This window comes from Elephantulus edwardii, unplaced genomic scaffold (genome assembly GCF_000299155.1).
Source record: "Elephantulus edwardii isolate Elephantulus edwardi_28Jun2011 unplaced genomic scaffold, EleEdw1.0 scaffold00124, whole genome shotgun sequence".
Taxonomy (NCBI): Eukaryota; Metazoa; Chordata; class Mammalia; order Macroscelidea; family Macroscelididae; genus Elephantulus; species Elephantulus edwardii.
In genome coordinates, this window is record NW_006399874.1 from 4,632,256 (window position 1) to 4,648,479 (window position 16,224).

Consider the following 16,224-nt stretch of genomic DNA (forward strand, 5'->3'; position numbering starts at 1 on the left):
AGGGATATTGTAGCTGATGTTAGATGGATCTTGGCTGAAAGCAGAGAATACCAGAAGAATGTCTATCTGTGTTTCATTGATTATGCAAAGGCATTCGACTGTGTGGATCATAACAAACTGTGGCTGACTCTGAGAAGTGAGGCTTAGATGGGTAAATTGTAAAATGTGAGAACTACGTATTTTATGGTTTTTTGTATGATGCTGGAACTACTTCAAAGCAATGCATCACTGTTAAGTCAGAATCAACTTATAAGTGACCCTGCAGTGCATTTTCAGATACCATAAATAGTACAAGAGGAGATTGCCCATCATTCTTCTATGGAGCAGCCAGTGGATTCAGACTATCTACCTTTGATTGGCATCACAACTCACTAGGAGCAAATTAATTATTGAAAACTTAAACAGTGTCTTGTAGCGGTTGTTACGTGCTGTCAAGTGGCCTGCAACTAATAACAACCCTATGGACAGCAGCTTTGAACCCTGCCCCGTCCTGTGCCAGTCTCACTAATTCTGTCACACCAACCCCCATCGCTTCATTTTCTGTATCAATCCATCTCGTCCAGGGTCTTCCTCTCCTGCACTGTCCCTCCACACTTCCAAACATGATGCACTTCTCCAAGAACCAGTCTCTCCTGCCCACGTGCTCAAAATTAGGTAAGGTGGAGCTTCACAATCCTAGCTTCCAAGATCTATTTGTTTTCTTGGCAGTTCACGGTATGTTCAAGACTGTTCTCCAGCACCACATTTTGAAGGCATTGATTCTCCTCTGTCATCCTTAGTCATTGTCCAGCTTTCTGACACATAGCACATAATTATGAAGACCATGGCCTGGATTAGGCACACCTGAGTCTCTAGACTGACGTCATTGCTTTACAATACTCTGGAGAGGTCCTTGATAGCAGATTTTTCCCAATACTACTCGTCTTTTGATGAGCAGTCGCTGGTGTTAAGAGTGTTGATTGTGGAGTTGAGCAAGCTGTAATTGCTAACAACTTCAATCTCTTCTCCAACTATAATCGTGCTACCAATTGGCCCAGTGGTGAGAATCTTTGTCGTTTTTTTATGTTAAGCTTCAATTACAGTCCTTGACCTTCTGCAGCAAGCACTTCAGGTATTCTTTAGTTTAAGCAAGCAAGGTTGTGTCATCTGCATAACATAAATTGTTGACAAGTCTTCCTCCAATCCTGATGCCACATTCCTCCACATAAAGCCTTGCTTCTCAAACAATCTGTTCTGCATATAGATTGAAAAGTTATGGAAACAGGATGCATCCCTGACTCACTCCTCCTTTCCTGATTTTGAACCATGAAGTGTTTACTTGCTCTGTTCTGAAGACTGCTTACTGGTCCAAATATAGGTTTCACACAAATACAATCAAGTGTTCTGAGATTCCCATTCTTCTGAGATAGCCCCAATTTGTTGTGATCCACACAGTCAAAAGCTTTTGCATAGTCAATGAATCACAGATAGACATTCAAATGATATTAAATAATTGCCATCTACTTGCATCAATAAGGAACTTCAAAAGTGAGTCAAGTTTAAAAACCAACCAACTCTGACTGAACCAAAATCATATCCAAATATTTTTGAAAACTGAAAAATTAAGAAAGTTACAACAATTTAAAAACAGCTCTTAGAATATGAGCAATCTCGTTAACAGTTTAAAAGGTGCATTTTTATTCTTTGTTTCAACTTTCTACCATTTTTACATTAACCAAAGAAGATTCAAATAAATGTTATATAATCAATAACATCATCCAAATACCCAACCTTGAACAATTAAAATTTAATTCTCCTTTAGGTTGCCAGTAATAGTATATTATCAAAGAAGATTGCAGGACAAACTTTTATATATGATATAGGGTTTGGTTTGTATGTCTGTAGACATACAAGAAGTACACATCACAAATACATTCGTTTCAACTGTGCTATAGTTGTTTTTGATAAGTGTCCTCAACTTGATTCTAACTCCTAGTGACCCCGATAGAGAGCCATGCCTTTGGTTTTGGTTAGCAGCCCAACTCCCTACTGACAATGCCACCAGAGCTTCCTCAAAAATGCTAGAGGAGTAGCCAGGAGGGGCCAGTCCTTGGAGAAAGATATGCTCAGAAGGATGGAGGGACAGCATAGGAAAGACAGACACCAGATCAGAAGGATTGATAGAATAACTAGGGTAATGGGGGTTGGACAATGACTAGGGAGGATAGAAGGAGAATTGGTGCCTTTGAGCTGTGGTTCTGGAGAAGAGTATTGAATGTACCATGGACAGCCAGGAAAACAAACAGATTCATCCTAGAGAGGGTTAAACCAGGCTGCTCCTTGGAGGCAAGGATTCTGGGGCTTAGCCTGACATACTTTGGACATGTTGTAAGGAGAGGCAGGTCTTTAGAGAGGGACATCATGCTGGGTAGAGGAGGGATGGCGCAGGAGGGGAAGACCCTCTATGAGGTGGATTGATTTAGTGACTGGGGTAATTGGGATGGGTGTGTCAGAGGCAATGAGATTGGCACAGGATGGAGCACGGTTTAGGGCTGTTGTACATAGGGTCGCTGTGAGTCGCAAACGACTCGACGGCACATAACAACAACAACAACAAATGGGTGTTGATGTGTCAGAATCTGAGACACTGGCTCAGGACATGGCAGGCATCAGAGCTACTGTACATAGGGTCGCTATGGGTTGCAGACGCCTTTATGATACATAACAGCAACTATAATAAAAGCTTAGCATCACTAGCCAAAATTCAGCATAACTAGAGTTATTAGCAATTTTACCACCTATCTGATAATCTAGATTGTTGGATTGAGAAAATTAGAGCATACTGAAGAAGAGCGAAAATATACCTGTTATAATCTTTAATATAAATATTATTATGTTGCAATGAAATGAAAATGATATAAGGACCATATAGAACTTTAACAAGTAAGAAATTTCTCAGTATCAACCTGCCAATCTATTAAATAAAAATATAATCCTTTCATGAAAGATTTTGGGGGAAAATTATATAAAATAATCTAAATATTTATATGAAAATAAAATTACACTTGATCCTTTCCAAATTCTAATACAGATATCTCTAAACAGCTTGAAAGTCGGAAGAAATATTATTTGGGGAGGGATATTACCTTCAAATAGCCCCAGTCTATTAATTTTAGACACTCATGTATATATTAGTAGATGAAGCTGCAGGAAGGAGAGAGAGGAAATAAAAAGAGATAAGAAAGTACATAAAAGCGAGAAGATAAAAGGAAACAAAGACAAGTAAGACACAAGGAAATTTAGTAATAATTTCCAGAATTGTTTATCTCAAAGGATCAATGGTGACCTATTTTTGTAAGTAACCTGTAAAAATTCCTTACATATTTAAGCATAGTGCAAAAGGTTGAATTGTAAATATAACATTTAAATATCTAGGTGAAGGTAAAAAACAAACAACTGGAAGTACTTGTGCTTTTAATTACACATGTTTCCACTCTTAACATTATACTTAAAACTCAAGATCAAATTCACTGCCATTATGTGGATTACAACTCATAAATCTATAGGGCAGAGCAGGATAATCCCACAGGGTTTCCAAAACTTGAAGTCTTTTTAGAAGTAGACTGTTACATCTCTCTTCTGTGGAGTGACTGATAGATTTGAACTGCTGACCTTTTATTCTCAGATAAGTGCTTAACCACAGCATTATTATAGCTCTTTAGTGTCATACAGGAATTCAAAGACAGATTAATTCAAAGATGATGAAACTTTTATTCAAAATATGACTCAAAGGATAGATATGATGCAAAAGATGCACCTGGAAATTTGAAAAAGTTATTATATAAATATCTTGAGAGTAGAAACAAGGATCAGGCCATATTTATGGAATTATTTAGTATACTAAATTTTACATTTTTTATGCATACTTACATTAATGAATACTACAATTTTTTATCTTAAATATTGTTGTTGCTAGATTCTGTGGAGTTGGGACTGACTCATAGCTGACCCTCAAGTGAGTTTTCAGAGGCAGTAAATCATATAAGAGGAGATGGACCATTTTTCTTTAAATTATACAAATTGTTTGCCTTTGAGTTGGTAGTATAGCTCTTTAGAATTTTAACTATATACAATTTTAACAAATTAAAACATGTAACTGTTTATTCTATTTCCTCTGCCAATTATTTTGATATTTTACTTGGTAAAGGCGATATGATCTTTTTGTTTTTGTTGTTGTGTGTTGTAGCATCAGAAATGAGTCATAGCTGGCATTCTGGCAGGTTTTCAGAGGCATTTAATCATATGGGAAGGGAGGAGATTATTCATTCTTCTCCCAAAAACCAGCCAAGTGCCTTTGGGATCACCACACAGCTTCTTGCCACTAGGCCACCAGAGCTACACAAACACACACACACACACACACACACACACACACACACACACTTGCATCAGGAGGCAATTGTTGCAAGGATTCAAAATTGGAAACAGTATACACCAGGGATGTGTCTTATCTCCATACCTTTTCAATCTATATGCAGAACAGATTATCCAGGAGGCTGGACTCTATGAGGAGAAATGTGGTATCAAAATTGGAGGAAGACTCACCAACAGTCTGTGTTATGCAGATGACACAACCCTGCTTGCTAAAACTGAGGAGGACCTGAAGCACTTGCTGCAGAAACTCAAGTATTGCAGCCTTCATTATAGATTGAAGCACAATATCAAGAAAGCAAAGATTCTCACCACTGGGCCGATTGACAACATTGTGATAGATGATGAAGAGATTGAGGTTACAAACAGCTTTAATTTGCTTGGCTCCACAATAAACACCCTTGGCACCAGCAGCCTGGAAAGTGAGATATATTTCACTGCGAAAGTCTGCTGTCAGAGACTTCTCCAAAGTACTGAAGAGCAATGATGTCACTCTGGAGACTAAAGTGCTCCTGATATAGGTCATAGCCTTTGCAATCACTTGCTATGCATCAGAGAGCTGGAAAATGACTATGGATGATAAAAAGAGAACTGACGCCTTTGAGCTGTGGTGTTGGAGAAGAGTATTGAATATACCACAGCCTGCTCAGAGAGTGAACAGGTTTACCCTGGAGACGATTAAACCAGACTGCTCCTTGCAAGCAAGGATTCTGCAGCTTTGTCTGACATACTTTGGACATGTTGCAAGGAGGGACCAGTCCTTAGAGAGGGACATCATGCTTGAGAGTGTGGAGAGACGGCACAGGAAAGGAAGACCTTCAATGAGATGGATTGATTCAGTGACCTGAGTAATGAGGGTAGGTGTATCAGAGACAATAAGATTGGCATAGGATAGAGAAGAGTTTAGGACTATTGTACATAGGGTCACTATTAGTTGCAGCGACTCGATGGCATATCACAACAACAGTAACAACAACAGTATGCATATATGTGTATTTATATATAACGTATCTATCCCAGTCTAGGAGCTGTAGTGGCTTGATGATAAGAAGCTACGCTGTAATCCTGTAGGCATATGGTTCAAATCCACCAGCTGCTAAAAAGGGGAAAGAGGAACAATTTCTTCCCAACTGATTTGTTGCCTCTAAAAACATGCTAGAGAGCCAGCTATGGATCAGTTCTTAATTGGTGGTACTCGAGAACAACGGTGTAGTAAAGAACTGTGCTGCAACCCAAAGGTACATGGATTGAATCCACCAGCTTCTCGTCGGGGGACAGATGGACAATCTTGGAATTTCTTGCCTCTGAAAACCTGCTAGAGGGTCAGCTATGAGTCGATTCAGACTCCACTTTTTATAATATGTCAACTGGTATTTCATAAATTCCTTGAGCCTTCCCCCACCCCCAACCCCAATTCCTTCAATGAAGCTTTAACTTCTTTTTCATCACCTTTGGCTTTTGTTCATATGACACTTCAATAAATTTTTCAGTGTTAACAAATTATTTTTATAATATCAAAACTACAGGATTCTACCTCAGAAAGTGATTGAAATCCAAATTTCCAGGTATAAGCTGATCAGCATATCCAGGGCCGCATCCAGTGGGTTTTCAGAGTCATTAAATTGCATGAGAGGAGACTGCCTATCTTTTTTCCAGAGAGCAGCTGGTGGGTTCAAACTGTGTACTTTTGCATTGGCAAAGAAATTCCATACCACTAAACCATAAGAGCTTCCCAGATTATACATAGTACATTTTATTTAATGAACGGTATATTTGGGAAATAGTTTAGTGTGTGTGTGTGTGTGTAATGTCTGTTCTTCTTTTGGTTGAGGATTGGGTGTGGATTGCTCTCTTGTTCAGTTGTTTTTATAAACCTGCATGAGTTATTTGGATTTGCTGGATTAGGCTTACAATGAGCTGTGGGCTGGAAGCTTCTTGTTTAAGTCGATCTGGACCTGGTGGATAGGCCTGTGTTTTTAAAAGTTGGTTGGATCCTCAGGGCTGTGGCCCTCAGGCTTGATGTGAATTATGTTTGGCATGAACATTCTTCTAAGTGGTACAACACTGGTCTGCCAATTTTGCTGTACTGAGGTAACTTGGTTTTGTTGTGATGATGAATGTTATGCCACTGTTGTGTCAAATGCCATAATGGCAACCCTTCATGGACAGTGTTTGGTTGAGCTCTCAGATTAAGACAGCCTAGGAAGCAAGAGTGGTATCTACTTCCTATACAACATGCCTCTCTCTGTAAACTCTGTGAACATAGTCACTGTGAATCATGTTCAACTCTCTATCTAACTCAATTTATCTATCTATCTATCTATCTATCTATCTATCTATCTATCTATCTACTGTTTTTGAAAAACCTACTGCAGGATCAACTATGGATTGTTTCTGACTGAACAACATACAGCAATTATATAATATATATATAGTTATTGACCTTGCAGTGGGTTTTCACAGACAGTTAATCATATAGGAGGAGACTGATTGTCCATCCTTATTCCATGGAGTAGTTGGCAGATTAGAACTGAGTCTTTGGGATTGCATCACAGCTTCTTATCATCAGGCCAAACACATGGTTGTTGTTGTTGTTGTTGTTGTTATGTGCCATCGAGTGACCTGCGACTCATAGCGATCCTATGTACAACAGTCCTAAACCCTGCTCTATCCTGTGCCAATCACATTGCCTCTGACACACCCATCCCGATTACCTCAGTCACTGAATCAATCCACCTCATAGAGGGTCATCCCCTCCTGTGCTGTCCCTCCATCCTCCCAAGCATGATGTCCCTCTCCAAGGACCTGTCTCTCCTTACAACATGTCCAAATCCCTCCTCTCTAGGATGGATCTGTTTGTTTTCTTGGCAGTCCATGGAACATTCAATACTTTTCTCAAGCACCACAGTTCAAAGGCATCAATTCTCCTTCTATCCTCCTTGGTCATTGTTCAACTCTCTGATGCATAACAAGTGATTGCAAAGACCATGGCCTGCATCAGGCGCACCTTAGTCTCCAGAGAGACACCGTACATTTTTTTTTATGTACAAAACACATGGTTACTACCCTTTAATGAATAAGTGCTGAACTGCCAGTCTTATCAAGAGAAATACTTACACTGATAATTTTTTTACTGCTGTTTCATTCAAGTGTGTTTAATAATTTTGTTTAGAGATACTTGTGCTAGAATACACTTTTAGTTATCGGTCTAGAAAGCTCCTACTGATCTTGAAAGGCCCAACTCAAAGGAAAATTCCTCTTGGTGATTTCCCCTGAGTTTTCTCACTCTTTCATCCAAAGAATGACTTTTTCCTTCATTTGTATTTCCACAACACTTAGTGCATACTTACATCATAGTGCTTAGCACATTGTATTATAGTTATTAAAGTCTGTGTGCGGCAGGCCCACCACAGCCTCTGGCCCCTAGGCTATGAGTTTTTGACGCCTTATTTACTCAGCCTCATGTCCTCTGAGCTTGCCACATGGTCGACAATCAACAAATGCATGCTGAACTCAGCAGAATTATCTGGAAAATTCAATCATGTGGGAAACCTCATTTCCCAATAATGCCAGATATATGAGGTGTGACTGAAGAGCAATGCCTTCTACATAGAATCTGGGGCTGTCAGCCATATATGAAAAGATTAAATAAGTGAAATGATGCAAAGTGTGTGAACTTTTTACCAAGAAAAATAAAAGTCTGAATAAATATCAGAACACTCCTTTAAATTACACACACTTAAATATGAGTAGGAATAAATGGGAGAGGTGGGAGGTGGTAGGAATACAAGGGCACAATTTTAAGAGTTTTAAGTCTCATTAAGATATAAAAGGGGAAAGGAGATGACATAATGAATTAGTAATTCTCCCTTTATTTGGTCATATAACACTGTCAGAAAGATTCATAAACTGATCATTCATTCATAGATCAGATGATGTCTTAAATGGAAAACTATTAAACATCAGTCTAGTTTACTGCCATGATCCCAGACTTCAGCAGTACATTTGAGAAAGTGAGCTTTCTATATGTGAGAATATATATGCATTGTCAAATGCACCACTTGACTGAGTACAGTCCGCATTCACTTTTCATTTATTTCTGAGTTTAATTAAAAGTAGAAAGTAGGGAAAATCTACACATTTGATGACAGAAGTTTTGCAGGGTTATCACAGCTTTGAAACTGGCCAAAGGTACATGCTTTTTTTGTTGTGTTTTGCTTTTCCCCCTGTTTCCCTATTAGTTATTCAGAAACATAGGAAACAAAACAATTAAAACTAGGAAGAGGAATTTGAAGTTGGCTTTCAAGATGAAAGTATTTTTCTTTTCCTTTTAGCAATATGATAGAAAAAATGAAGTCTTTTTAACCTATCTTTCTCTTTTTTCAGGATAATGTTGAGCTGCTAACTGGGGGGAAAAAAGGTCAGTGGTTTGAAGCCACCAAGTGGTAGGAGAAAACTAAGGATGTCTGCTCCTGTTAAGATGTACATAAAACTTAGTGGAGTGTCACAAGTTGCAGCCAACCACAGGATCTGATTATTTTAGATGTGAAAAATTAAAGTCAAAGTTCCAGATTATTTTTAAAAAATGTGTGTGTGTGTGTGTGTGTGTGTGTGTGTGTGTGTGTGTGTGTGTGTTTTGAGTGGTAGGGGCTGTGATAAAATGCCTTTAATACTTTAAGAAAAATTAAAAGCATGAAATGAATAAAAATGACAGAAGAATCAATGCCTTTGAATTGTGATATTATAAAAGATCCCATGCCCTGCCAAAAAACAGAATAACATCCAGACCTCAAATAATGATGAATTTTATGAAACATAATGCATGAGAATGATTATATGAAACACAATGTGAATGAAGAGTCATGTGAAACACAATGTATATGAATTTTGTAAGCAAATCAGTTAAAAAGAAAAAAAAAATCCAGACCTCAAGGTACCAGGGTTTCATTCCCCTTACAATTTTATTCCAGTCCCCTAATATGCTCTCATCATTTCCTGAATCTCATAAACATGGCTTGTTTTGTTTTGTTGTTGCCAGTCTCTAGTCTTCACTTGTTTTCTAGATATTTCTAAAGACTTTCAAAAGAAAATCTGCAAATGAACAAGTGAAGTAACAAAACAAAAAGCAAGCAAGTCTATCTTGGAGAAAGTACTACAGTGCTCCTTAGAACCAAGGATGGTGAAACTTCTCACAGACTTTGGGCATGTTGTCAGGTGGGACAATTCTTGGAAAAAGACCTCATACAACAAGAAGGATTGACATGACTGTAACAATGGGCTCAAGTAACTCAGAGATCATGAGGTTGGTGCAGGAGAGGGCAAGGTTCAGATCTGTTGGCAAAGTTCAAACTGTGACTCATCTCACTATTGGCACAGTTGACTCTGACAACGAACAAAGACAACAAATATTTTCTTTCTCTGCCCCCCCTCCCATTAACATTACCACATCCTACCTAGGAGAGACTGTTATGGGGGAGCCCAAGATTATTTATTTCACAGATATCAAATTGCAAGTGGGAAAAGTTGTAAAATACGTAGGAATTTTTCAAGTCAATACTCTTACTTTCTATGCATCTGTAACTGGCTCTGAATGCCATTACATCCAAAGAAAACATATTTTGATCAGTCACATGGGTTATCAATGGGTTTTATTACAATGTAATATTCGCTTGCTAGAACATAAAGTAGGAATGGAAATAATACCTATTTGCGTATTCCTTGATGATCTGATAGATGCTAATCTTAATTGTTTCATTTTCAAATCGATTGTTACTCCGATCTTTGTATATCCGGAATTCAGCGGCTGTCACTGCTTCTCCATGAGGAATTTGTGTTAAATCAAATCGGAATTCTTTGTAATGCCTCCGTTGGTGAGAGAAATCCTTGTCTCTTTCAACTGGAAAAAAATGATGAGGAAAATTAACCCTCTATAAAATACGAAAACTAATGGTCAATTCTACAGCTTTGAAAATATAAACAAATAAGTATGATATTATAAAACTGAGAAAACACTGAAACCACAGACTCATACGTGCTTCCAGTTAAAGGAAATTCCACAAACCAACAACCCTTAGTTCAAAAAGGAATAAAAACCTTTGTGGTTTCAGACAAATTCCAGAATCCTGAATGGAAAGGCTATTCAAAGATGTTTTAAAAGTGAAGACTGTAAAGTGATTATTAATATGTATCAAGCACCAGAATACAAAGTTTCATACATGAGTTAGGAATATGTTTAAGAAATTTGTAGAGTTCCCAGTGAAGTCAGAGGTGAGATTTACCATGATGATAGAGAAGAGATAAGAAGGAGGATGAGGAAGTTTAAGTCCACAAAGACTTTATTTCAGAGATCACATACATGAGACAAATCCATTTATTCATGAAAAGTTACTCAAAGATTGTGGTCAAAATGTCTTCAATCTATTAATTCATGAAAAGTTACTCAAAGATTGTGGTCAAAATATCTTCAAAATATCCCAAAAAAGAAATGTTTATTTCCTTTCAGCTACTGAAATGTTTTTTGAAATAAAACATATTTTCTAAATTCTTATTAATTATTTCATACGACAACCTTCATCTGAATACCTGTCTCCTAAAGCTCTTTGATGTTCTCACTGAGAAATGAGAAGGGAACATGTTTTCCTCCTTCAGCTACCTTCAAACTGCACCAAATCAGAGAAGATATTCTCTTGGGCATTTGAAGGAATGTTGAGGAACTTTGAACACTAATATCAGGCATGTAGTTACATAATCTGACTTTGCAACATAGTGTATTATCTCATACCATCCAAAGCTTTCAGCACCAAAAATTTTCTTAATCAAACTCTGTATTTACAGAAAATATAGGATCACAAGTTCAATTCATGATTCTCAACATGGGTGGTGTTTTTGTTGTTGGGTGTCCAATCAGCTATGTCTCTAAGAACAAGGGATCTGAACCTTGTCCTATCCTGTGCTATCCTCGCCATTTCTGATATAGCTGAGTCCATTGTCAAACCACTGTGTCAGGGGTCTTCCTCTTTCCCCCCTTTTTGCCACCTTCTCAAGCATGCTGCCATTCTCCAAGGACCAGCCCCTCCTAATGACATCTCCAAAGAATGAGAGATGAAGTTCACCATTGATAGATTGCTCAAAATCTCAATCATCTAGGATATTATGGAGGCTAAAAGCAAGGTGTTTGCAGAATTAAAAAAAAAAAACAAAACCCTGATTCTTTTTAATAAAATTTTATTTTAATTATGTTTTTTAACAAACATTTACAGAGAAATTCGATTTTCATTCATTCATTGTTGCACATTTTTACCCCTTTCCCTCCCTTACCACTCCCTTAGTTCATTCACATCTTTAAAAAAAAATATTCATTTATTGTGATTCATTTTTAAAGTGTTTCAGTGACATTTATTTTGTTACACAGACAGTAAAGGAGGTATAAAACATCTAGTGGTTTGGCACATGGTTCCAAACCTAGATTGTTGTTGTTGTTGTTGTTGTTGTTGTTAGGTGCCGTCGAGTCGTAGATGACTCATAGTGACCCTATGAACAAAAGGCCTGAGCACTAAACCTAGATTAAGAAAAAAAAATTCTTTAGGAGATTAACTGAATTTATGTTGCCACTTCTATAAACATCTGGGATCCTAAAGTAAGATAAGGGAAAAGAGAAGAGGATCCCGCTCCTCTGAGAGTGACTTTTAGGGGAGCAAAGTGATGATACCACGTGCAAGCATCATGCTGGTTGTAGGCCAGAGAGCAGGTCATGACAATGGAAACTTTCATTTCACTTATTCATTCTCCAATGTAGTCTCTGGATGACTTTCTCTGGTTTAGGAAAGCAAATGTTTCACCTCAGACATCTAAACAAGCGTAGAAAAAACCCCTGTAAACTACACCTGGATGGATGGAGGTTGGGGGGCTGACATTTGGCCAGGATATTATCTTTAGGCTGTCTGGCTCATCACTATCACTCATGATTATCAAGCTTGCTTTTGTTGAATTTTTTCTATCCTTATCTGGTGGCCTAGTGGCAAGAAGCTGGGCTACAATCCTGGAGGCACCTAGTTTGAGGCCACCATCTGTTCCACTGAAGAAGGATGGGCAATCTCCTCTTGTGCAATTAACTGCCTCTGAAAACCAGCCAGAGGGTCTGCTATGGGTCAGTTCCAACTCAATGGTACACAACAACAACAACATCTTGGTCCTAAACGAGGACATCATTAGTCAGTATTTCCCTGAATTAGAAGATAACATCACTCTCTGAATGTTATCTAAACCTCTTCTGCTCACTTTACCTTTGTGACCAAGAGCACAAGAAATAAAGATTATGCAAAACTAAATTCATTCACTTACTGCCTTTGAGTCAGAACCTACTCATAGCTGAGCCTCCAGTGGGTGTTTGGAGGCTGTACGTTGCATGGGATAAGAGTGCCTAACTGTCCCATGGAGTCACAGGTGGATTCAAATCACCACAGGCATGACCTGTGGGTTAGCATTACAATTCTCAATGAAATTCTCAATGAACTCTGCCCAATATAAAGACAAACAGCAAAAAGAAAACAAACCAATAATGAAAACCTCACCCGTGCAGTAATAGGACATAGGTCTTCATTTCTAAAAAGTGGAATGATATACTTAAGGAGGGAATATATTATTTTAATTGTTCAACATTAGAAATTTCATGCAACATATGCATGAAATCTGTTTACTTATAAATGAATATGGCTACATTTAAAGTTTCCCCCTTCCTGTTCTTTCTGCATGATTTATAGCCTCCAAAACCCCCATTGGAGGGTCAGTGATGAGTCAGTTCTGACACACTTGAGTTTTTTTATGTTTATTGGGTTGAGGTTTCTTTTGTTATGGTTGTTTGGTTGCTTTTTGTTTTAGTTCTTGGTTTGTTTGGGAAAGGGACTTGGTTGTTTTGTTTTGGGTTTTGGGGTTTTTGGTTTTTTTTTTTGGAATTGAGAAGAGAGACTCATCCTCAGAAAAGGGTATTAGGTTTGATAAAGGATCAGTAAAAATATGGTAAACACCTCATAAAATAGATTGATAAAACATGGAAACAAATGGTTTAAAACATTTGACCATCATGCAATGGTACAGGAAGACACAACATTTTGTTTTGCTAAAGAGAAAGTTGCCATGAACCAACATGACTGACTATGCATTGCTTTGACTACATAAACGTCAGTGTCCTTGGTTACATGACACCATCTCAAATTCTGCTTGTAGAAGTTTAAACAACATAAATATATTCACCAACTGGACCTTCAAAATGGTTTTGTCTCCATTCTGAAAGACAGTCATTCAAAATTCCAAGCCATATTAATTTTTCTTTGTTAACAGTCAAGTTTACATTTTAAATTTAGGCATAAATACTATCTTACTTGAAGTAAAAGTTGAGGCGTGGATTTCTTACAATCCACTCTAAGACATGCACCTGCATAGTGCAGATGAGTATTAAATTCATATTATGCAAAGTAATCTACTGTTCTAGAATCCCCTGCGAGATGTTAGTGTAATAAAGTGGAAAGCTAGAGTTTCAGCTGTTTTTATAAAATCTCAACTTTCTAATCCAGGTTACTTAACCTAAGCCCTAAAGGGGGCAACTTTTCAAAGAGTTTAATAAAAATTTTATATGAAATACACCACACAAAATAAAGTTGCACTGCAGATCTGTCTAGTGATTCAAATTCCTCATATTATTTTGCTTTGTATCGTAATTGTACTAGTAATTTCCATGGGACATGCTGGATTGAATAATGTAATAAGGCTTGTATTTATACAGCCTTGCACTGCTAATGATGCCCACAAATATTCAACAAGTTCATCTCAGTTACCTCAAAAGGTAATGTTAGAGAGGTGGCAAATATTAATATCCCTGATTAAAGAAAGAGTAATTGGGTGATGACAAGTAGGTGGTAACAGATGGCTGTCTCCTAAAGCCCATTATAAATCTTTATTCAGGGTTTATGCCACCTACAAAGTGACATTTTACTAGTCCAGATTTTGACTTTAGGTCATTATTATTATCATTATTATTACATTTAAACAGTGTCTTTCAGCAGACTATAACAAAGACATAAAACGGAGAATTAAAGGATTTGATCATCAAAGTGTAACTAGCACCTAAGTCAAACAGTCTTCAAGAAATGTATATTGAGTGAAAGATAATATGAAGAGAAAAAAAAAATCTAGGCTGCCCCGTTTCCTCTGTGGTCACAAAGTTTTAAAACTCACTGTGACCCACCTTAATTCTTTCACTGGTTAAAGGTCTGTTATTTATGTAACTCTCAGGTGTAGGGCATATTGTACTTAATCCTCATCAACTTACTTTGTTGCTGTTGTTAAGTGTCCTCACGTAGACTGTGCTCTTAGTGACCCTATGGCAACAGACGAGAACCTCTGTTCTAACCTGCGCCATCATCATCATCATGGTCTCTGACTTGTCCAAGCCCACAGTTACACAGTCCCTGTGCCAATCCATCTTGTTGAGGGTTTTCCTCTCTTTCGATGACCCACTATAGGACTTACCCAAGAGTCACAATTAATAATTGGGAGTGAATATATTTCATCCCAGGGTCAGAATTTAAATCCCAAACCATCACCAATCAACTCTGACTGGTTTGTTTGTAAAATAGATTTAATAAAATAAAATAGATATTATTATTCTTCAGCAAAGCTAGTCTCCTCCCATAGCTTTCACTCTCTTCTCCCTGAAGACTGGCTCCATTTCATTAGTCTCTTATTTGAGAGAGATTGTCAGACTCTTTAGACCCTGTTCATCCTTCTACACTACCTCTTCTATACTCAATTCATTTATGTAATGTTGATCCCATTTCTTATCTAATGACATTTGTATGAGTGAATGAGTGCTTTCCATCAGGTGGAACATTTTAGAGGTGTAGTCTGTAGAGAATAGGTTGCACTGTTAACCCAAAGGACAAGTTTCACTATCAAACACAAAATACAAAGGTAAAAAAAACAAAAACAAAGCAAAACCACAACCTGGAGAATGCTATATGTATTGAATGTCAATTTTATAAAATGGATCTTTGTCTTATCCAATGGTGAATATTTTGGTAAATATCAAGTATTGGAATATATAGTTAAATTGCCTTTGCTATAACTTAAAGTGGGGGGCTCTGCTAGCATTGTCTATAGGGAGTTGCATTATAATCCCAAAGGTGGCATCTCTCTGCCAGCTTAAACCCACCAGTGGTTCTGCAGGAAGAAGATGCACAATCTTCTTCTCTGTGATTTACAGCCTCTGAAAACCCACCGGACCCTTGGCTATTCATTGATTCTGACTCAAAAGCAATGACTTTGGTATTTTGACTTTTGTTTTGGGGGCTTTTCTTCCCATAACCTTCGTAATGTCGTGGCCAATAGCTTGAAAAAGTGAAATAGAAATAAGTAAATGAAATTTAAAAAGTCCAGAGAAAATATTTGCTATGTTTCATTAACTGTTTCATAATAATTATTCCATTTTTATAATGCATTCATGTGTAAGCAATGTTGGTTACTAAAATAGTAAGGGATTGTTTTGTCAACTCAGTGGTATGTGGTTCAAATGCACAAGCCTCTCTTTGGAAGAAAGATGGACAATCAACTCCCATGATATTGGCTGCCTCTGAAAACCTACTGAAAGGTCAGGTATACATTGGTTTCAACTTAACAGTACACAACAACATATATATCTATTTACCTACACACACGCACACACCTGCTATTGTATAATTAGGTATTCTCAAGTTGGACTAACTCATAACTGAGGCTCCAGCCAGTTTTCAGAGGCAGTAAAACACACCGGAGGAGACTGAC

At 37.6% G+C, this 16,224-nt stretch overlaps 1 protein-coding gene across 2 annotated transcripts in view; it reads right to left on the bottom strand.

Moving 5' to 3' along the window:
* Positions 1-16,224, bottom strand: part of BMP5 (bone morphogenetic protein 5) — a 192,333-nt gene that overhangs the window by 96,211 nt on the left and 79,898 nt on the right. For both annotated transcript variants that reach the window (XM_006893141.1, XM_006893140.1), the window contains exon 2: positions 10,114-10,306. In XM_006893141.1, coding sequence (XP_006893203.1) covers positions 10,114-10,306 — 193 coding nt within the window. The remainder of the gene's footprint in view (positions 1-10,113; positions 10,307-16,224) is intronic.